At 50.1% G+C, this 22,914-nt stretch overlaps 1 protein-coding gene across 1 annotated transcript; it reads right to left on the bottom strand.

Moving 5' to 3' along the window:
• Nucleotides 1–2,041: 2,041 nt before the first annotated feature.
• Nucleotides 2,042–20,310, bottom strand: Ptgs1 (prostaglandin-endoperoxide synthase 1). Its single transcript, XM_063227071.1, has 11 exons — nucleotides 20,190–20,310; nucleotides 20,001–20,090; nucleotides 13,843–13,959; nucleotides 13,310–13,450; nucleotides 12,964–13,107; nucleotides 11,729–11,910; nucleotides 11,549–11,632; nucleotides 9,731–9,977; nucleotides 7,362–7,648; nucleotides 4,495–4,642; nucleotides 2,042–3,159 (listed from the first exon to the last, which is right to left on the bottom strand). The coding sequence occupies exons 1-11, from the start codon at nucleotides 20,299–20,301 to the stop codon at nucleotides 2,804–2,806; spliced, it is 1,908 nt and encodes a 635-aa protein (XP_063083141.1). The 5' UTR covers nucleotides 20,302–20,310; the 3' UTR covers nucleotides 2,042–2,803.
• Nucleotides 20,311–22,914: the final 2,604 nt, after the last annotated feature.

Raw genomic sequence — 22,914 nt, 5'->3', positions numbered from 1 at the left:
GACTTTGCATTCGAGATAGGAGTCCTCCTGAGACGCCATCCCAACCACCATCATCACGGTCCTTCTCTGGCCCCAGATGGCAGTATCCCTGGGTTAGAACACAACCACAGTCTCTGCTATATACCAATCAGAGGCTGCTTTTTCCAAAACAGTAATTTTATTGCATTTTCCTTGATTTAATCTCCCCTAAGAACCATTATATGCTTTCTGTTTCCTTGGGCATGCAATGATTAAACTTTGCTTGCAAGCAACAGACACCAACTCTGGCATAAGCAATTTAGCAGCCCTTAGAATAAAACAAAAAACTAAAGTCCTGAGCAGATTGGAAATCCTGGCCTCCATGGGGATCAAGGAAGCAAGAATTAATTAATAGTCTTTGCAGAGCCCAGCTGCAGAGACGAATCAGAGTGAGGGATCTGTTTCCCTGGAGTACTCAGTGACCAGTTATCAAGGACAAGGTGTGCAATTTCCCAGGAGTGGCCCTGTCTCTAGTCCAGAATATGCTCTTGATAAACCATCGAGACTGAAATTAATGAGAGAAGTCAGGAAAGCAAAGCAAGGGGTATTAGAAGAGAAATAAATACCTGGAAAACAAAAATAAGACCCATGCCCATTTCTGGGACCCAAAGGACCTTCTACATCAAAACCACAGGGGCTGCAGAGAAGGATTACATTTTCTGCATTCACAAGGCCAGGAAAGAATGGCTGCAGCATCCTTTGACCAACTAAGGAGAAACAAAGATTTTCCTGACTGCAACAGTAGCCCCAGTCTCAAAGGTCGTCAATCCCAATTTCCTCCTGTTGTTTCTTATCCATAGCTTTTCCTAAGGAACGTGGTGTTCAAAGTGTTAAACACAAAGTCCTTTTCCTGAGCTCATGCCTTACCCCTCTCTCTTTGCTGAATACAAGGGTCTGTTTGGGGAAAGAATCTCATGCTGGGAGTGGAGGAAAAGGAGGCCGACATCCAGATCCCACTGCTTCCACTCTGGTCTTTAGTGAAGTCAGGGCTGATGAAGCAAACTGATTGAAAAGGAAAGCCATGCTCACCAGTATTTATCCTGTTTCATTGTTTTCTCATTTACCATCACTTCTAACCCCATTGGAATGTGAGCTCCACACTGGCACCTACACTGATCACTCACTGCTGTATTCCCAACCCCAGCACAGTAACTGGCACACAGCAAACACCTAGGAAAGTAAACTCTTGTGACTGAGTGAGCAGCTGGCATGTAAGGTACAGGCTATATCCCGCCTTCTGTCTTTGATCCTGAGCCAGATAGGTAAGGTCAGGTCTAGCATGAAGTCTAAGCCAGTGAGAGAGTAAAGAAAAGAGGGAGGGAGGGAAACAGGAAGAGGGGAGGGTGGAAAGAAGGGAGAGCTGGGTCCCCTGAACACAGCAGAGTTGGGTTCCATGCCTGGCTCTGGCACCTATGGGGCAGGCATGTCACCTGACACCCTGAAGCCAAATTTCCTTGGTTTTAAAATGGGGATCTTACCACTTCATACTGTTGATGTCAAAATTAAATGAGAACTGAAGAGGCTGGGGATTTAGCTCAGCAGCATAAGCGCCTGCCTGGCAAGTGCAAGGTTGTGAGTTTGACCCCCGATATCACAAAAAAAAAAAAAAAAGGAATCCACAAATAAATGAGAACTGAGCGGGCAGTTGGTGCACCATAGCACTCCCCTCCACAGGAGCCCCTTGTCTCTGTTGTCTGCCCAGAAGGAAGGGAGGGTAGTTGCTTAACCAGCTGGTGAGAACTGAATGCTTTATCTCCAGAGCTCGGGAACTGGGGTTATTTTAGAAGAACATCCAGGAAAGGGCAGTGCCTGATTCACAAGAAGCAATGAAGCACACTGGTGGTGTACTCCAGGGAAACAGATCACTGGTGGTGACGCACATGCACAAGGATGGGCCCTAGAGATCCCTGTAGAAAGCCTCGTGCTGAGATTGTAGCATGCCTAGCTTGTCACTAGGAGAAAGGCCACTTCAGTGCTGTCTTTGCATTCAGGGATAGGACCAAAAGACATACATAGCAAACAATTTTGAAAAGAAAATTTTATTAGTTTTATGACAGCTGCCACAAGTCAAGCCCTGGATGGGGACAGAGCTCTGGCAGCTTCCAACCAATGGACTGGAAAAGCCCTGATGTTCTCTCTGTACCTTTAGATCAGAGTTTAAGTGGAGGTCCCAAGAACACCCCCACTTCCTTACCCTTCAGGATGGAAACAGATTGAAGCAATGTAATCTTGTTGGTAATTAGGTTCCCCTGCCCTCAGTAATCTCCTTGGACAGTAAAAGGAATTGAATCAGCATCAGGACTAATGTGGCCCACCAGCCTCTGCTCTGGGTCATCAACCATGAGCACAACATTCCAGCCAAGACAGTCAACATTCTGAAGGGCCACCCAGATTCTAGAATACAAAATAAGAATCCCTTACCTTTTTAGGAGAACTTACCAGGAAATCTAAATTTTAGAGGGTCTACATTTCAGATCAACTAGAACTCTGATATTATAGGTTGTTAATTAGTTAACCACTTTTCTGGAAATCCCAGGGAGAACCAACCACTCCTACCATTCTGAAGGGTGAACGAGGAATTCAGTATTATAGAGTAACCAAAAAACAAAAACAAAAAACCCATGGTATTCCAGGTAAGACGTGAGACCCAAAGACCTAAATGTCAACCCTGACACTCACAATGCCAAACCAGAAAACCAAGGCTGGAGATCATCTGTGTTGGCCTCAGCATTCTGGAATCACCAGAACAAAGCTCTGTCCTCCAGAATGTCACTTCACTGTCCCCTCAGAGTTCTGTGGATGGCCGCTCAACAGCAGATCCATCGTCTTGACTGGAGTTGGGCACGCGGAAAGAGACGTAGGGACAGGTCTTGGTGTTGAGGCAGACTAGCTTCTTCAGTGTGGCCGTGTTGACGAGGTTGAAGCCCACCTCACCACCAAATGTGCTTGGCTTCCAGTACTGCGGGGAGCAGATGGGATTTCCCAGGAGTCCCTTGAGGGAAAAGGGAGCCCCAATCTCGATCATACTCTCCCCAAAGATGGAGTTCGGTAGGCATTTTTCAAGGAGCAATCCTGGGTAGAACTCTAAAGCATCGATGTCTCCATATAACTCCTCCAACTCAGCTGCCATCTCCTTGTCCCCTACAAAAGGGAGAAGCAAGAGTCAGAGCCATATTATCAATAAGGTAAAGCTTGGGAGGGAATCTTCTATGCCTATCTTTTTTTTCTGGGAATAATAGAGATTCCAGAAGAATAATTTGGGCAACTAAGCAAACATCTTAAAATTGGCCTCACTGGTGCTAGGGAAATGATAAGCAGGGAAAGCACAAATGGGCCCTTGTCCTAGCCTGAGTCTAGGGAATAAAGATTGCCTTGGTACTTTTAGGTCTAGGGTTAATTAGTTAACCACTTCCAGAAAAGTGGTTAACTAATTAACAATCTATAATATCAGAGTTCTAGTTGATTTGAAATGTAGACCCTCTAAAATTTAGATTTCCTGGTAAGTTCTCCTAAAAAGATAAGGGATTCTTATTTTGTATTCTAGAATCTGGGTGGCCCTTCAGAATGTTGACTGTCTTGGCTGGAATGTTGTGCTCATGGTTGATGACCCAGAGCAGAGGCTGGTGGGCCACATTAGTCCTGATGCTGATTCAATTCCTTTTACTGTCCACCAAGCAGCTTACCCATGTCTCTGGGCACTAAATATCTGGTAATTACAACAGGAAGGAGATTGCCTAGGTTGCTGTCTTCACAGGTAAATTCCACAGTCTTTTCTTGGTCCAAGCCCCTTTATTATGCTGATGATCAAGGATATAATAGAATGTGTCCAAGTTCCTACAGACATCAATGACAGTTTCCTTTCTGTCCTGCTGGACCATTTGTCTTGGGGATTAAATAGTGACAAAGGTTACTGTCCAGAATCACAGGGAACTTGTCATTGATCCTAGGTTCTGTCCCAGGCTAGGAGACCCATGAGTTTGCAGATAGTGATGATGAGGAGACAGACATGGAGCTTCCCTGCCTATTTCCTCAAACCCACCCACCCTAGAACCCTGGAGAGGTATCATGTCACACCTGCTTCAGGTGCTGATTATCTGTGACAAGCATTCCCAACTCTGCTGACCAACACCTGGGGACATGGGTGTGTGTGTGTGTGTGTGTGTGTGTGTGTGGTGCTGGGAATTGAACCCAGGGCCTTGTGCATGCAACACAAGAATTCTACCACTGAGCCACATTCCAGCCTCCCTTTGGTCCTTCTGTTCTTCAGCTGGAACATTCCTTCCTATTTATTCCTCAAACCTACTAGCTGAGAAGTTCCTTTCTTCCCCGGGCAGTGGCATTGCCACACTCACTACTCCTTATAATTCACACAGTCACAGCACCAGCCATGTATATTATCCTATTGTTTGCTTCAGGTCTCTCACTTTCCTGCAAGGCCCTCGAGGATAGAACTCTGTCCAGGAATGGGCTGCTCACCGGTGAGCTCCTGGAAAGAGGTGTAAGGCTTCATGCCAAATCTCTTGCGGTACTCATTGAATGGCTGCAGCCGCATCTCTCGAGCCTCCTTGATGACCTCCACCGCCACGTGCAGAACATGGTGGTCTATGTTCCTACCCCCACCAATCTGCCAAGAGACAAGCACAACAGTTGATCTGAGAGCCAGGGGGGAGTATGGTAGAGACTTCAAGGTCCTGTAAAGACTGTCAAGTCAGGAGTCTTCCATCTGGACAGAGAGAACCAGGAAGCCCAGAAGCCGCAATACGGGTACCTGGTCGTAGGCCTTGCCAAATTATGCTCTCTCCAGGCCCCCAGGGAGTCTCAGCTTCCCAGCACAGAAGTAGGTAGTGGGTCAGGGGGAGCTATGTAGTGACTCAAAAGCTACACCTCTCCCTAGTCCTGTCAGTCACACCAACAGGTGGTGTAATCCCCTGGGAGAAAAAGTAAGGCTCAAAGTCCAAGTGACCTGTAAGACAAAGAAGGCCCCAGGAAACACTTCTGATTCATGCCAGGGAAGGGGCATTGGTCTAAAGAAAGCTCTGTTCCTCAGATAGTGTTCATAGTTCAATGGAAGTGTAATGGACAGGGACAAACAAAAGCATGGTTAAATAAAATCATACAACTTGGAAAGTTGAAAAAAAGCACGCAGAGTCTGACCCTCATCCCAGATCATGCACTTGGTGCTGCTGTGAGTTGAACTGTGTTCCTCCTGAGATCTTAACCTGCAGCACCTGTGAATACGATCTCACTTGGAAACACAGCAGTCCCTCTTATTGGTGGTTTAGCCTGCACAGTTTCTGCTACCCACAGTCAACTGTCATCCAAAAGCACTGAATGGAAAATTCCGGAAATAAATAATTCACGAGTTTTAAACTGCATGATGTTCTGAGTATCGTGATAAAATCTAGTACAGTTGCGCTCTTCCCTTCCAAGCGTGTGAATCATCTCTTTGTACAGCATATCTGTACCATACAAGCTACCTGCTTGTCAGCCACTTAAGGTGGCAGCTAACTTGGCCATCAGATTGACTGTCACGATATCACAGACCTCATGTGCAAGCAGCCCTCCTGTAGTATGCTAAGCCTGCATCATATGCCTGTGACCTGCATCTCCCTTCATCCCTCTCCATAGGCACTGCATCATCACACATCATCCTAAAGATGTGCATAGTAAAACAAGATATCCTGAAAGAAGAGAGACAGACAGACAGACAGACAGACGTGGTTGGGCGGGGCTATAGCAACATGCTTTGTAACAGACTAGCACAGAGCAATGTTATAAATATTCAATTAGTTGTCACTAAAGATCTCTTATTGTAACTAATTCGTAAACTAGACTCATTATAGGTGTGTGTGCAGAGGAAAAAAACAGTTTATGTAGGATTCAGTATTATCTACAGTTTCAGACTTCCACTTCCATAGGTCTTGGAACCTATGCCCATGGATAAAGGGACTACTGCAGAGTCTCCACAGATGGAATTTACACGAGATCATGTTAAGAGCATTCACCTGAGATAGTGTGGGAAACAGACGAGATAAAGGATGCAAAGCAGTTATCGCAAGGTTGGTGACAGGGCGACCCCCACACATGATTATCTTGCAGAGTCCTGTTTTATCACTTTTCATTCTTTTTTTGGTATCCTGAGCGTCAACCCACTTCTGCTTCTGCCTTGTGCCATACTCAACGCTCCACCCTTTCCACACTCATCGTGGTCATTTCTGAAAAATGCTCTGGAAACCATGGAGCCCCACACAAAGGCTATTGTCTCTGTTCATGTGTGTGCCTCACAGGAACGAAAGCCACAACCCAGCCAGTCTGCCCCGATGGCAGCACATGCTAATGCTAGTCAAATTCCCAGATGGAGCCCTAACTCAGTGCGACTTTGTGACAGGGCTTAGGGATTGGAGGGAAGCAGAGGACTGAAGATGAGAATGAGACATTCAGACAGCTAAAACAAAGCAGGTGGGAACCTCCAAAGGCGGAGGAGGAGAGATTTTAGAGGGAGTTGGTTAGAATTCCAGAGAAAGAGGATGTTTTAGTTTGTTAGGGCTGCCACAACAAAGTCCAACAATCTGAGTGATTTAAGTGACAGAAAATTCTGTCATCTGTGTTGCAGAGCCCAGGGGGTTGGCCTCTTCTGAGGCCTCTCTCCAGGTTGTCTTGTCCCTGTGTGTGTATGTCTGTGTCTTGATTTCTCATTCCTCTGAAGACAATAGTCGTGCTGGATTAGGGCTCCAATTTCCTCATGTAACTTTAATTGCTTTTTTAAAACATTTTTTCCAAATGCAGTCATATTCTGAGGTTCTAGGGTTTCAATACATGAGTGTTGCAGAAGACAAAATTCAGACCATTTGCAGAGACTCTGATTTAATAAGCAATTACTATATGCCTATTACTGTGCCTCCTGCTGTCCTTTCTGTCTGGAGCACAGTCATCCCCTGCCCAGGAAATCCCGCTCCACCCTTCCAATTTCTGCTCAGTTTCTGTCATTTCCTTTCCCATAATCCTGATCTCTGGGCTGGAAGTTCTTCTGAGCTCCAGAGCACTGTGGCTTTTCTGTATTGTGGTTCTTAAAATGCTCATTTAATTCTTCTCCCTCTCTGGGTATAATCACCAAAGAGCAAGGACCTGAAGAACCACATCAGCCTTGTTCATCACTATATCCCAACACCTGAAGAAATGCCTGGGATTTGCCAGTGAACAAATGAAGAAGAGAATTCACAAGGGATGATGACAAGTAGCCAGCAGAAGTGACACTCTGCCTCCTTTATGGAAGAGGATACAAGGATTTGGCCCAGTTCTGCTGGACCCCAAAGCCCACATACCCTCACTGCTCTGAGACTTACCCGGCCAGCGCTCTGGCGAGAGAAGGCATCCACCAGGGCCTCGACTCCATAGTCCACTAGCATGGAGGTGTTGAACAAGAACTGCTCGTAGCTGTACTCCTGGGAGCCCACCTTGAAGGAGTCAGGCATGAGTGGGTGCCAGTGATACAGGTGGTTGAACTCCATGGCGATGCGGTTGCGGTACTGGAACTGGGCTCGGAACAGCAGTTCAGGGTCAAACTTGAGCTGCAGGAAGTAGCCACTCAGCTGCTGCACGTACTCTTCAATGACGATCTTGATGGTTTCACCTGCACAGAGGAGGATGGGAAATGCGGTCAGCAGAACATGGCAACTGACTTAGACACCAGACCTAGAAAGCAGGCTGGCATGTGAAAAGTGCTTCCTTTTTGTCGCCTTGTTGTGCTTGTTGTTAATTTTATCTTCCAACTTCCACTTTGTTTCTTTGTAACAGGATGTGAAAATGGAAGTTTCTGGCTCAGGTTTGTCTGGGGTCCCAAGACAAGAGCACTGCTACCCCCACATTCCAAAGGGAGCTGTAGATTCTGCTAAGCAGGACTTGCAAAGGAGGTGTAGGAGAACTGGTTCAGTGACCCCAGGTGCCCACCCTCCACTGCCCACTAAAAGAGTTTAGAGATACCTGGAAAGACAGAAAAGTTGGAGACTGACTTAGCAAAACCCCCTCAGTGACACAGGGGGTTTCAATGAGACCACACTCATAGCTGCTATAAGCACCCACAGAGGGATCATGAGGACAGGTGTGCTTAACCCAAAACATAGGTGAAAAAATATGTTTCATATGTTCATATATCAGCATTCTGATGGATAGAATTCTCTTCTGTCCCCTAAGAACCAGTTACAATGCAAACCACTGGGGAAGAAGCAAATCAAACATTCCACAACAAAATGAAAACTGGCTAACAAGGTATTAAAAAACTAACATTTTGGCCAACTGGCTTTTAGTTCATTGACTTGGAGCCACAGAAGCTGGAATCAGCTGACTTAGGTACAAATCTCAGCTTCACCATTTGTAGCTATCTGACCTAGGCCAGGGTTCCTAATCTCTCTGAAACTCACTTTTCTTATCTATAAGATGTGTACTGCATTTGTGTCAGTGCAATAACGTTTATTGGGAGGTGTGAAGCAGACGATGGATCCTTCTGAAGTGTTGGCCCCAGGGCTGGGCATAACAAGCAGTGTTGACACACTGGGCGGAAGGAGGAGCACCAAGTGCAGGTGTAGGAGCTGAATCCCCTCCCTATATACTTGCATGTCTCAAGAGACCAGAGTGAGGATTGCAACCCCTCTCTGCTCAGGAAGGTGGGCCCCACCTAATGAATGTCGTAGCATAAACTTTAGTAGCAGCCAGACCTACTTCAAGTTTCCCTGTGCTGGGTGGCCTTGGAGAATTCGCTTAACCTCTCTGAAACTTAGTTTTCACAAAGGTAGTCACATTTGATTCACACACGATTAGCCAGGCATGCTGCTGCATGTCTATAATCCCAGCACTCTGGGAACCTAACACACTAAGATCAAGTTCAGCCTAGGCAATTTAGCAATTTAGATTTTGTCTCAAGCAAAAAAATTAAAAAATAAAGCATGGTGATATAGCTTAATATGAAGGCCCCAGGTTCAATATCCAGTATGGGGCAGGCTGTTAGGAAGCATTGCAGGGGCTATTCTAGAAGAGTCTTGCCTTTGGTCACCAGCCAGTATGCTGGGCAGTCTCCAGTTATACACTGTCACTCTCTGGTCAAGGTCTCTGCAATGTTTGGGGCTTCAGACCAACTCCTCCACCCTCTTTAAGATATTCCTAAACCAGATGCCTGCACTTCCAGGCTCCAATGAATTAAGCACTATAATTGGGACCAGCCATGCCCAATGGTGCCCAGAAGTGGGGAGAGGAAGTTGTTAGTGACTCAGAGAGAACACGGTCTGGACAGAGATGTTAAGAGTCCAAGCTCCTAGGCAGGAAACCATCTGACATTTTAGGTTGCAAACACCCCCGGGGGGGGGGGGACAAAAATATCCCCTAACCCTGAGTCACCTAAAAGCTACCAAACTCCAGAAAGGCAAAGGCACATACAGCAGGAAAAAAGAAGCTCCTGGAGACTGAGCAAGCTGGTTTGATCCTGTAGGTACTGGGACATCAAGTGTACATCTGGATGCAGTAGGAGGGGAAACGTGAATCACCCAGCTAAGAATCATAATAGTCCCTCCTAGGCACCTTGCCATTCATGATCTCAGTGAATCCTTACAAACATCATTCTGCCCAAAGTACAGATTTGGAAACTGAGGCTCCTAGAAATGGAGGAGCCTTCTCAAGATCTCATAGCTGGAAAGCAAATGAACAGGGCTGTTAGAGCTCTCACCTATGAGGATGAGGCGGGTGGTCTGGAAGAGCTGTTCATCATCCCAGGTGGGATGCTCTGCCTTCAGCAGGTCACACACACGGTTGTGCTCACGCAGCCAGAGCGTGGCATACAGCATGAGCCCCGGCAGCAGCCCAAACACTTCTTGGCCCACGGCCATCCGGTTTTGGAGTGGGACACCCCGTGGATAGTGCATCAATATGGGCACCTCTTCCACTGATGGCGGATACACCTCCCCGTTCAGCACCTGCAGAATGGGTCCACCTGGCAAACTAGGCACTGGAAACCTGTATCTGCCTCCAGCTGACCCTTGCCTGCTCCTACCTGAGCTGCCTGTCCTTCTTGACCACATTCCCGCTTCTGCTTCCTGAATCTTTCCTCGAATCTGTCCTCAGTCGACCATCTGTTACCATCACCTTGTCCAAACCCACCCCCATCCTCCACCCTTATTCCTGTGAAGCGGACTCCTTGTGTCCATCCACCCTTGTCCCAGACAGTCCCTTCTCTTTATGGGAGCTAGCATAGTCTTTAAAAGACTCAAAACTAGTCACAGATACTAGCTTGAAACCTTTCCAACACAGCCTCATGCTCAGCGGGAATCATTCTTACCCTCAATCACTAGGCTCAGCAACAATCCGTTCTTACCTTCCTTCCATGTTGCCCAAGCTGCCTCCTCCTTCCAAGCCTTTACACATGCTAAATCTCCTTCCCGCAAACCCCATAGCCTCTCCTGGCCTCCTTATTTCCTCCTCATTTTTCAGGCTTTATTTCTAACTGTGTAAAGAAGTCTCCCTCAGGGACACTCTAATGGTACCCAGCTTCTCCTTAAGTGTCACTAGTTACGCTGCAGTTGTATTTACTTATTAAATGTCCTCTGCCACACTACCACATGCCAACTACTGTTCTGAGCCCTAAAGATTCAGCAGAGGACTTTGCTTAGGTTTTTGTTTGTTTAGACCTGCACAGTCCAGTGCAGCAGCCACTAACTGCATGTGAATACTGAGTATTAGAAATGTGGCTAGTGTAAATTTTAAAATCAATACTTCAGCTCCAAAAGGCCTTCAAGGATGGTTTGGAACAACTTGGGTACAGAAATCTATTTACTCAATTACACATTTTATGAAAATGGAACATAGACCTGACATCTCTAAAGAAAATTTAGCATCCAAATTGAAAGGTTCTGTGAACAGAAATGCATAAATGATTTTGGAGATTTAGTGTGGGGGAAATGAGATCATTAATAATTTTTGTGTTGATTACATGTTGAAATGATAATATCCTGGACACACTGCACCAGGTAAAATATATTGTTAAAGTCCATTACATTTATTTCTCTTTTCTTTTTTAATGTGGCCACTACAAAATCTTCTAACACATGGGACTCATATTACATTTCTGTTGGACAGTGCTGATTTAGACAAAAAGTCCCTGAGGAACTCCTAGTACTGACCCCAGTATCTATGTTAGTGACCCCTGATAGTCTGTGGGTGGTCGAGGGCAGAGTTCATAACGATGATGGTCACTGCTCAGTCACTTACTCAAGACACATCATGGTGCCCAGTGAGTACGGTGGAATAATTAAGTGAATAAACACGGGCAGCGAATTTCCATTTCCTGCTGAGCTCCACATGCCCCTCCCTGGAGGACACGGGAGGCCCTGTCTCCTCTTCGTGTGTGCTCACTGCCCCTCCTACTGGCACATATCTGCAGTACCCAAGGCTGGGCCATTCAGGACATGCATCAGTCCCCTCCCAGTAACCTTTGCCAGGGAAAGCAGGGGAGCCCCTCCCCAGAGCTCTCCCCCAAGACCAGTACTACCTGATACTTGAGTTTCCCATCCTTAAAGAGCCGCAGGTGATACTGACGCTCTAGATTATCTCCATAAATGTGGCCAAGGTCTACCTGAGGACAGAGAGGTCCACTCAGATTGCCCGGGTCCTGCCCAGCCAGTGATGACCCAAATGGGCAGGCCTGAGTACCTCCTCCTCCAGTACCTACCCCGTGGCCCAAGGCCTTGGTGAAGCCAGGACCCATCTTGCCGGAAGTCTTGAAGAACTGGTGGGTGAAGTGTTGTGCAAAGAAGGCAAACATGAGATTTGTGCCTTGGGGGTCAGGGATGAATTTCCTCCTGAGCAGGAAGCGCTGGCCCAGGAGCTGTGCATCCGGCAGCTGTTTCTTCCCTGGTTGGTAGGTAGGAAAAAGTGGTAGTTGCCTGGGTCCCGTTTGAACCTTCCTGTTACGGGGACTGCTGAGCTGCTTAACCCAGAAACGAAGCCCAGAGCGTCCTCTGAACCTCCACAGGTAGCCTGCACTCTCTACCAAAATACCTAGAACTATTTATCAATGTAATGGCATAATATTTGGAATTTGCCTTGAAATTAATTTTGAAATAAGATTGGCCACTCATGGGTAAATGTTAAAACTGGAAGATGGGTACATAGTTCACTGTATTTTCTTCTCAACTTTTGTATGTATTTGCAAACTTTGTACAGTAAAAAATTAACCAAAATGTTAAAAAAAAAATACCTTGAACACCCTGGCTCTGAGGCAAGGGAGGTTGTGTTTGTAACCAGTCATGTCTTTTTCTACTTTTGTAAAAACAGACAAATCACTTCATCTCTAGGCCTCAGTTTCTCCATATTATAAAGCAGATAAATGATGATACTTATTTATACAGTAGACTTGAAGATTACGTGAAATAATGTAAGTATGACAGAGAACTGGTACGGTCCAATCTGTTAAAGGAGTCATCAAACTTTTTCCTATAGAAAGGCAGGTAGGAAATGTTTCAGGCTTGTTGCACATTTCTAGGTTAAAGATAGTAAGTCATGACAGATGTTCTTCATGATGAGATTAAATATTGAGAAGCTTTCCTTAATGATGTCAAAACAGGTGAGTTGGCACCCAAGTCCTTAACAAAAAGGAAACAGTGAGATGGGCTGGGGATTTAGCACAGTGGCATAAGTACCTGCCTGGCAAGTACAAGATCATGAGTTCAATCCCCGATACTGGAAAAAAAAATATTAGTTTGTCTCTGCCCATGACTTTCTGGGTGACCTCAGATGAGACTTTTTCTGGCCTTTCCCGCCTTTATCCCTGGTTCTGGTCAAGTCAGCTGTCTGGCTTTGGACCACCCATCTATGAAATGGCTCACTAAATGCTCTTCTACCTGCTTTCTTTTTCCCCAAAAGAGATATAAGCACCTACTTACCCAGCTCCCCTGACCCCCTTACCTTTAGCGCCCATAGGCTTGGGGCAGTCTTTGGGCACAGAGGGCAGAATTCGAGTATAATAGCTGACATTGGAAAAAGATTCCCAGCTGATGTAGTCATGTGCTAAATTGTAGGTCGGGGGGCTGGGGATGAGATTGGACCGCACTGCAGAGAACAAAAATGATGGTGACAAGGATGTCCCCACCCAGTGACACACACCCCTTTCCCTGCCCCGTCCTGGATTGGGGCTTGTTTTATCTGGCATCTCAAAGGCTCTGCATCCAGTGCCTTCATGTGACACCAAGAATCCCAAGAACCGGCCACGCATCTTGTTCCCCAGATTAGAGGGGCCCTGCTCCACACCCACCTGTGAGTACCAGGCGCATAAGCATGTCTCGTATGAAGGTGGCATTGATGAACTCCCAAAACCAGCGTCCATGTGTAAGCAGGAAGTGAAAGAAAGCAGGGCTGGGCCGCAAGGAATTCCGGAGCCAAGTCCAGAGCTCAGCTGTGGGGGAAGTGTGGGAACGGCTCAGTTGGGTCCTCCTGGCAGGACCCAAGTGGCCAGGGCAGAAGGTGGGACTGGGGATACAGGGCCAAGTTGGAGCAGGGAGGCACCTGGGGACAGGGGCAAGAATGGAGCCTTGGAAGTGGTGACACATGACAGAGTCAGACCAGAAATGAGGACGGGGCCAGGGACTGTGGTGAATTCCTACAGAGCCCAGAGCCAAGGTATGTGGGTGGCCCAGGAGCAAGTGGTCCCATTCCAGCCAGACTGGGGAAAGGATCAGGATCACAAGTGAACCATGGCCACAGACAAAGGCCAGAAGTGGGGTCCAGGAGGAGGATCCAGGGGACTGTGAGGGCCCGGAGAGGAGGGGGGCTGGAATCTCGGCTCACGGACGGTGCAGTTGGGGCCGCTGTAGCCCGTGCGGGTGCAGTCACACTCGTAGTGCTCAAGGCCAAAGCGGACACAGACCCCCTGGTTCTGACACGGAAAGTAGCAACAAGGGTTCACTGTGGATGAGAAACAGGCATCAGAGACCACGTGACGGGCTCCTGACCACCCCAGCCCTGTGCAGGAGGAAGAGGACAGCAGCGGGGACTCAAGGGACAGCTCTGCTTAAATCACCAGGTAACCACCTCTGGACTTCAGAGTCCCCCAAGGCTACCCTGTGACCATTCCCAAGCCATGCACATAAAGCCCCCACCCTGCTTTTTCTAAGCCCTGCTCTGGACCTCTCCTTAGCCCACACTGGACCCCCAGGGAATCCCTACTGTCACCAAATGAAGACAAGGGGAAAGTCTATCCCTCATTCTGTAACACTGAGGCTAGGAAGCAGCTGATAAGATACTGCAGCCACATACTTCGGGAGTGTTCACTTCCTCCTTTCTCAGAGCCCAGCAGCAAGGGTAGGGTTTGCAGCATTTAGGAAGGGAGACAAAAATGGGGGAGAGGGTTCTGGTTGGGAGGGTTCTCCCGGACCAGTTGCCAAGTTCTGAGCACCTGGATATTAGGAAAAATGAGTGCTACCACCACCTCTCCATCTTCACAGCAGGAAAAGAAGAGCAGGCATCAGAGTGCCCACTTTGCAGGTGGGAAAACTGAGGCCAGGAAGAGAGCCATATGAGTCACCAGAAAATGTTCAAACTAGATCAGGGGCTAGCTATCCTTTACTTCCTCACCACTTCAAGAAGCTTGATAACCAAGAAAAGGAGTTTTCCAGAACCCTGGGCCCTGAGCAAGGGTTGCAGAGAGAGAATTCTAGGGCCTCAGCTGCCTTGGCTCCTATTCCTGAGAGACCCAGACTCAGTCCAAATTGCAGTGGCATCTAGACTTCAGAATCTTGAGAAAGGTCCTGAACCAAGGAAAAAGGAGAGCCTGGGCTGGAAGATGTCCTGAGACAGTAACTGGAGTCCTGCACCCAGCCTCTGGCTCTGGGAGTAACCCGCCCCCCCTCCCCTATGTCTAACTCGAGTCCCTTGATCAATCTGCACTGCCTCAGGGATTCTTCAGCAGCAAAGTTAGACTCTGTGGGCTCATTCGGGCTCCCTCCCACCCCATGCCAGAAAGAGAGCACCTCCCTGCTCAGCAAGGGAAACTGAGACGCAGGGCGAGGTAGAGATTTGGCCAAGAACACAGAACAGAGCTGGGCAGACCCAGGACTCCTGGCTCCCAGTGGGAGGCTTCCACTGCAAATGCCAGAATCCCTTCTGATAACACAATTCTTTCTCTGGGCTCAGGGCCAACTCTCTGTATAACTGATGAGTGGGGGGCCAAGAGAACAGTGAAAGGTGGGAGTCGCTGAGGGGAAGTGTTCAGTCATCTCAGTGGGCTGGGTCAGAGGTCTCTACTCTGGGGAAGGGCTGGTCACTCTGGTCTCAGTATCCTCACTCCAGGTCCAGCAAGGGGCCTGGATCTGGGCAGTAGTGTCCTCTTGCTTCTCTCAAGAGAAGGCCTCCATCCACACCACAAGCAAAACTCAAAAAATCATGCAAATCATTTTTGCCTAAGCCTTGCTGACTCTCCACAGTCTGACAATGACATCCATGTGGCCCTAACAAGGGTGAAGAGGGGAGGGGCCAGGAAAGAAGGCTGAAGAAAAAAGTCTTATCAGACTGTTGCAGGCAGACCTGATAGGCAGGACCCAGGGAAGGGGCCTGGCAGGACCCCAGCCTCCCCCTCCCATAGCCAGATGCCTAGAAAGTCTAACAGGCTCAGAGTGCAATCCCTGCTGCTGGCTTAGGGACTGCCCTTCCCCCTGCTGGGACCTCATGGACCATCCACTTGATTCACCTACCAGGAGCCCCAGAAGCTCGCTACCACTCAACTCCCAAGCCCAGTTCTGGGACTTTGGCTCCTATCCCTCAGCAAGCCCAAAGCTAAGGTCTAGACCTCTCTGGGTTTCAGTTCTCCATCCCTATAGCAGTAGGGGCTCAACGCCAAAGACTAAAGGCTTCTCCATCCTCCCCAGACTTTGCTGCTCCTTTGTAAGCCTCCCCCCTGTCTACCTAATCCTGCCCTCCAGGACTCCCCCAAGTCTCTGTTCTAACCCCTCCTGGTCTGACTCCACTGCAAGCTTCCAAGAGAAGGGTGCACACCTCTCTCAATACAGCCTGGGACCTCATGGACCATCCACTTGATTCACCTACCTGGAGCCCCAGAAGCTCCCTACCACTCAACTCTCTGTTGATCTCCAGATCCTAGGGAGATTCAGACAGGCAGTCCATGTGGTGGCCAGAGCTTAGCACACTTCTGTGGAATTACCAGAATGACGGGGGCAGAGTGACCACTCCCCTCTTGGCTGGGCTGGAGATGCCTTCATCTTTACAGCCTCCTCCAATCCCCTGCACACTCCCTGGTTCTGCTCCAGCTGACTGAGCTGGAGCTGGTGGTGGGCTGGAGGCAGCAGAGGCTGTCCATGCCACACCCACCCAGTGAAGAAAGGCCCTGTCCCTGGAGCCTCTGCCAGCTCCCCCACAACCACTGCCCTACTCTCCACAAACACCAGCTGCCCCCGGGCAGGAAAAATCCTTCTTGCCAAAGACAACAGCTGCCACCAGAGCCCCAGAGTGTCAGGTGGGCGGAAACTGGATGCTGCTTGTGCATGGCTGGACTGTCACTGTCAGGCTGGGGAAGCCAGAGCTATAACTGAACAAGACCATGGCCTCACAGTCTCCTGCCCACTTATCCTGCCAGCTCTCCCAAAGACAGGTGATCACCTGAGCCTCCTCCTGTACAATGAAGACCCTGAGGCCCAGAGAAGGCAGGGACCTTGCCCAAATTCCAGTGCTTGGAAGCTACAGAACCAAAACTGAATCCCATGTCTTCTTCCTGGAAGTGCTCAGGTCTGGATTGGGGAGGAGGGTGTCCCACAGGCCAGGAATGGCCACTGTCAGGGTAGGTTCACAGTGACCTTGAAAATGTTACATGAATGAAATCAGGAGCCTTGAGTTCACAAATATCCTGTCCCTCAGCAGAGATCTCTATAGCTTGCTCTCGCCCTGTGCTGGAGGCCCCAAGGTAGGAATGATCAGCCCACCCACACTGTCCATGAGACACAAGATCTGATGGTCAAGCAGCTTGTCCTAGTTCCTGAAGATGACACCCACCCAGGACTGCCTGGCTCCGAAAATTTTCCAAGAATTTGAGCAAGGAAATGCCCTCCAGTCCAAGAGTTGAGGCTCGGGACTCCAGGCTGAGCGTGACTAGGGGACAGACACATCTGGGGAACACCAAGTGCTCCAGAATGTGGAGGTGGTAGGCAGTGAGAGGCAAGGCTGAATCCAAATTCCCTAAGAATAATATTTACAGAAGCTCTAGGAGCCTGGCAGCTCAAGAGAAAATTGGGCCGTGAGCAGCACCAGGCCTGGACCCGAGCCCTTCCATTAGCTGTCAGCAGCTCCCGCCAGGCGCCAGCACACCAGGCCCTCACAGCAGCACCCAGCAGCTGCAGGAGCCCAGCTGGAGAGGAAGCCCCCTCCTGGCCCACAGATGCAGCTGGTGCTAGAGATAGGAGATGGCAGGCAGCAGGCAGAGGGAGGCCTGGCCACAGGCTGGATTCTCACCCCACGTGCCAGGGTTAGCAGGCCTCAGGCTCCTCTGCCTGGCACACAGCCTGGGTAGCCAGGTCGTGCCCTCTCTCTCCCTCTCTACCTCGGCAGAGCATGCCAGGCCAAATCCAGGGGCTGGAAAGGCTGAATTTGAGCATCACAGATCTGGCACAGGTTTGCTCCTAGCTGGACTCCATCTCCTCCCTCGAGAGGCAGAAGCAACCTTCCCTCCAGCACCTGTCTTTCAGATGAGCCTGCCGCCCTGTCTCTTCATTTTCCAGTATCCCTGGATTCTCCTTGAGCGCAAAACACAGTCTTTGGCTTCCTTGGCAACTTCTGCACCTGAACCCCACTAGTCTCATCATCCAGTCTCTCCTTGGTCCTTGCAGGAGTACGGACTCATTTGCAGACTCATCGCTACCCATCCTGGCTCTCGCGCCCGATGGCCCTCAGCCTAGGTCCACTCCCATCCTGCACTGCACAGCTCCGCACTCCCAGCTGCTGCCTCTTGTCTACTGCTCCGACCCTCCTGGCCTCTTCTTCCTGCTCAGACCTTTGCACCTCAGCTCAAACTGCTGCTTCCTACCTAGCTGCACTGCTTCATTGTAAAGTCTCAGTTTCCCTACTTGCCACCTCTTCAAGGCCTAACTCAGCGTCAGCACCTCCAAACAAGGGCTCCCTCAATTCCTCACACGGAGGGGCAGCTGCTCCTCCACTGGGCTCTGCATACCTCTGTGCTTCTCTCTCCCTGGCCCCAGTTCCCTCAGAGGACAGTCTGCACACTTTTACTTCCTTGGTCAGACTGGGAGCTCCTCCTGGCTCTGTCTGCAGGTGCCAGCGAAAGACTGGCGCAAAGCAAGCCCTCAGGAATTAAAAAAGTGACTCCATTTAGACACCAATGCTGTAAGAACAAGAAACAAGGCAAAGAAAAAAAAAGAAAGAAAGAAAAAAGTAATGGCCCAGATCATAGCTCACGCTGCAGCTGAGTTCATGCCCTGTCCCCACCCAGGCACAAAGCACCAGGCCAAATCCACGGACCCCCTTACTCAGCCTGGTCCTCCATGCAGGGCTCTGTCTTCTCCCCAACAAGAGAGGCACAAGCCACCGAGAAGAGAGGCAGGTATGCAGGATCCGATGGTGTCAGACAGCCCCCTAAGGAGAGCTAGGCTCATCTGGAGGGCTGCCAACACAGGTCACAGAGGCAGCCCAGTCAACTATGGCTGTGCTACCAACTGACTGTGGGGTCTCACAAGCAGGCTCACCCACTCTGAGCCTCACTAACCTCTTTTGTAGAATGGGTCTAACACATCTCCTCAGCAGGGCTGATGTGAGGGACCAAAGAAGTACACATTCACAGCCAACCTCTTGTAAACTGTAAAGTGCAGGCCACGTGGCTCTTCCTCTACCCCTTCCCACAAACCAAGCTTTCACAGAACCCACACCCTTTCCTGGGACATCCTCCATCCTTTCTTTTTTCTTTCCCAAATGCCACTCATTGAAACCTACTCCTTCACAAATCCTGGTCTGACCCACAGCCCTCAAACGTCCTGAAAGCTTCGCAGCAGAAGGCCTGGACTCCTCCTTGACTCTCCCGCCCTCTCTAACCCCGTTTCAGAGATTAAAAGTGGGAACTCAGACAGGGATGTGTTACACCCCTAGGTTAGTGGAAGGAGCAGTGTACACACACATGCACACACATGCATGCAGTGAGGAAGAGGAAGAGGAAGAAGCCGTCTGCATAAGGGGCAGATTTCCTCCTCCAACTGGTACACTACACGCTGCGGGGTGGCGCGCTGCAAAGGGCCTAACTTTCCTCACCAGCCCATGAACCCATCGCCTGTAGGGAATAGGAAGAGTTTCTACGCGAAGACTTTGCAAAGAGCCTGGAATCAGACAGGTCTGAGTTCTAATTCCAAGCCCACCGGGTACCGCCCACCAGGTACCGCGTAAGCGTGGGGTTATCTGCAAGTACTGAGTCTCAGTTTCCTCATTTGCTTAGTGAAGACCTCGTAGGTAAAAATTATGCCCCAGAAAAAAAAGCAGCCCTGCCCTGTCACTGCATCTCTACCTGTCACCTGCCTAGAATGTCTGGTGAGCCCGGAATCTTCACCGGGAGGCTTTCCTACTAGGGCTGGGGATCAGGCTGGATCCCCAGAAAGTGAAGAGGGAACTCTACCCAGCTGACTTTCCCCTGGGCGCCTGCCGCTTCCTGTGCAAGGTCCCCACAGGAAACTGCGGGGATGTGGGGAGCCCAGGGCAGGTAGGGAGGCGGGAGAGGGGCTGTCCCGCTCCCCGCCGGCGGCACAAGAGCCCAGTCTGCAGTTCGCCCCTTGGGCACCGCCACACTCTGGGGGTCTCCAGGGAGCCCCCTGCCACCTCCAGACTCAGCCCCCTCCTCTCTCCCAAATGTCACGGGCAGAAGGGGAAGCTGGGCCCTGTGGAGAGAAGCCAGTGAGCTGCGCAGGGACCCGAGGCTCCGCGTGGGCACGGAAGGGGGCGCCTACCGGGTGCGGGCACCCTAGGCTCGGCGGGCAGGACCGCGGGCGGTGGCAGCAGGAGCAGGAGCAGCGGGAACCGGAGCGAGAGGCTCCTCCCTGCGGAGGAGAGAGAAATGCGCGAGTGAGTTCGGCCTTCAAGGCTCCAGCTAAGAGCACGCGGATTCCCGGGATCCGGGCGCTGGGGTCGCAACTCACGGCTCATGGCGCCGGCGGAGCGGCTCACGGTGCGGGGCGCGGACGCAGACTCAGACTCCTGGCTGGGCTCCGACACTGCCCGGGGCTCGGCCCGCCCCCACCCAACACCCATCCCACAACACCCATCCCACGGCTCCACCCCCGCCCCTCCCTCCAGCTGTCACCTCTGCAGCCACCAGTTTACTTCCTCTTCTCCCGCTCCGTGCATTAATTCCATGATTAGACACTTGTGTGAATTCTGTGATTGCACCTGAGACCCTTAAAGCACTCGATCTTTTAAAACCAAGTTGGGGGCGCTGGGGCTTTAGCTCAGCGGCATAAGCACCTGCCTTGCAAGCAGGCGGTCGTGAGTTCGATCCCCGGTACCGATAAAAATGAAAAAGACAAAAAAAAAAAAAAAGTTGGAGGGGGTGCCAAAAAATGTGTCTGTTTAATAGCTAGAAAACTGAGGCTTAGCAAAAACATACAAGTCTGAGGACACCCAGGGTTGGGGTCAGAACTATGGCTGGAAGGGAACAGCTATCCACACAGAGAAGGAAGGGCTCGGAACTGGAACAGTCCAGCATGGCCTGCAGGTAGGGCCTGCAGGGGAACTGACCACTCTCAGAAAGATCCAACAGGATGGACTTTACTGCCCCCAGGGCTGAACTCTACCAGAAATGCAGAGCAAGGATTCCCAGCCAGGAGACACGAGTTCAAATCCAGACTTTACAGCCTGCTGTCACCCTGGACAAGGTACCTATCCTCTCTGGTCCTCAATATTCTCATCCATAAAATGGGTATAATAACAAAACCCATCCCCTAGAGGATGTGAAATGCAGTGTGGCAGCATACACAAACCTCATGGGCAGTAGGTGTTCAGTTAGCAGGAGATCTCCTAACCCAGATTCCAGGGCTGGCCAGGTTCAGTGCTCCAGCAGAGCTCCCATCCACCTTCTGACTGCAGAGGGACAGTACCTGACTCCTGTTTTTCACAACTGGGGAAACTGAGCCTACAAGAGGCAAAGAATAGCCCCAAGAGTACACAGTCTCGTGGTTCCCCCACCCAGAGGTTCTCTCTCTCAGTTTCCCCAGCACACTCAGCCCCACAATGGGGAGGTCTGGCAGAGGGAACCCAAGATCCTAATGCCAGTGCCAGGAGTCTCTGGGTGTGAAACAGAGCCGTGCCAGGTGGGAGAGGTGAGACCTGCCAACTCCTCACAGAGCAGTTCCCAGGCTGCACCAGGACCAAAGCCAGCCGTCCTGGGAAGATGAGCAAACCAGGCAGGACCAGGGAGAGAGTGGGGCCTTGGGGTGCTGGAACCAGCTTCAGCCTTCCCTACCACCCCAATCCAGGACCCCCACAACTGCCCATGCAAGGCAATGAGACATGAGCCAGCAACAGGATGGGGAGAAGGCATAGACTGGGGTCTCTCAGGTGAGGCAGAAAGAAGAAAAAAGCAGGAAGGAGGTTCCATCTCCAATTCCCAACCCCTCCCTCCTTTTGGGCCCCAGGCCCAACAATTTACCATGCCTGCATCTCCTGCCAGCATCTATGTCCAAGCCCTCAGCTGTACCAAAATAACAAATAGGTGCGACCCTGGCATTGAGGGGAGAGAGTCTGGGAATCAGAACTGAGTTCGAGTGTCACTCATCCTGTGCTGTGACCTTAACCAAGCCAGTGGGCCTCTTGAACAATAGGATAATCAGTCCCCATTGTGGCCTGGAGTGGACCATCACTGTGGCTCTGTGACCCACTGCAGATCCCAGGATGAATCTAACAAAGGGTGGATGCAGGCAAGGGGAGGCAGAGACCACGACAGCACACAGGATTCCAGCGCCGCCCTCCAGGGTGGGCTGCACCTGGAGGGAAGAAAAAGAGAAGAGGGAGAAAAGAGAGCAGGTGGCCAGTGTGCAGGGCTCGCTGGCTTGCTGGCGCTGGAGCTGGGGGAAGAGAGTTGTGGAAAACACCGTAAGGCTCCTGGCTTGATGCTGGAGGAAATACGCTGGGCATGGGGGAGCCTGCTGGGCTCGGTGGGGTTTGGATTTGGCCCATCTCTGGGCAAAGTTCCTGCACATAGCTAGAAATGCAAGAGAGGCCCAAGTTAGCCCTTGCCCCAGCCCTGGGAGAGGAGCCACACAGTCACCACGCTTGGCCCCTCTGCTCCAAAGCCAGGAGTAGCCTGAGACTCAGGTAGTGAAACAACGCATGTTCTCTCTTATAGGAGAAATCTGAAAATAATCATAACAATAAATGAGTGACTAAAATAAATGAGAGATGATGGGAAGCTAGAAGGTAGATTTTTGGAGATGAATGAGGATAGAAGGAGGGGGAAAAAAGGGAGAAGTGGGTCACAGGATCAAAAATAATCCAAAGATGTTACATGCATGTACTGATATACAAAATGATCTCACTTTTCTGTATAGGTCATGGGCACCAATACAAAATCAACGGAAAGCCAACAGCCTGGATTTGTCGATGAACTCCCACGGCCCCTCAGGAGTCTGCCTCCTCTGACCTGTCTCCCTGATTCTTCTGCAGGCAGTTGCTGTGCCTCCCCTGGCCACACCAGGGCTGGCTGTTGCTGTTCCTCTCTCCTCTTTATTGAGCTGTGAATGTCTTGGTCACTCTGATCACTAGTGTTGTCCCCAAGCCCAAGCACAGAACCCAACAAAGGGAAAACCAGTGATGTTGGTTTTGCTTGGATAAAGAAATGGGTAAGTGCCTATGAGGATAAGTGAACTC

The sequence above is a fragment of the Cavia porcellus genome, unplaced genomic scaffold (assembly GCF_034190915.1).
Source record: "Cavia porcellus strain 051 isolate PalLab524CR breed Dunkin Hartley unplaced genomic scaffold, mCavPor4.1 scaffold_1, whole genome shotgun sequence".
Classification (NCBI taxonomy): Eukaryota; Metazoa; Chordata; class Mammalia; order Rodentia; family Caviidae; genus Cavia; species Cavia porcellus.
This window is presented reverse-complemented; position numbering and strand designations above follow the sequence as displayed.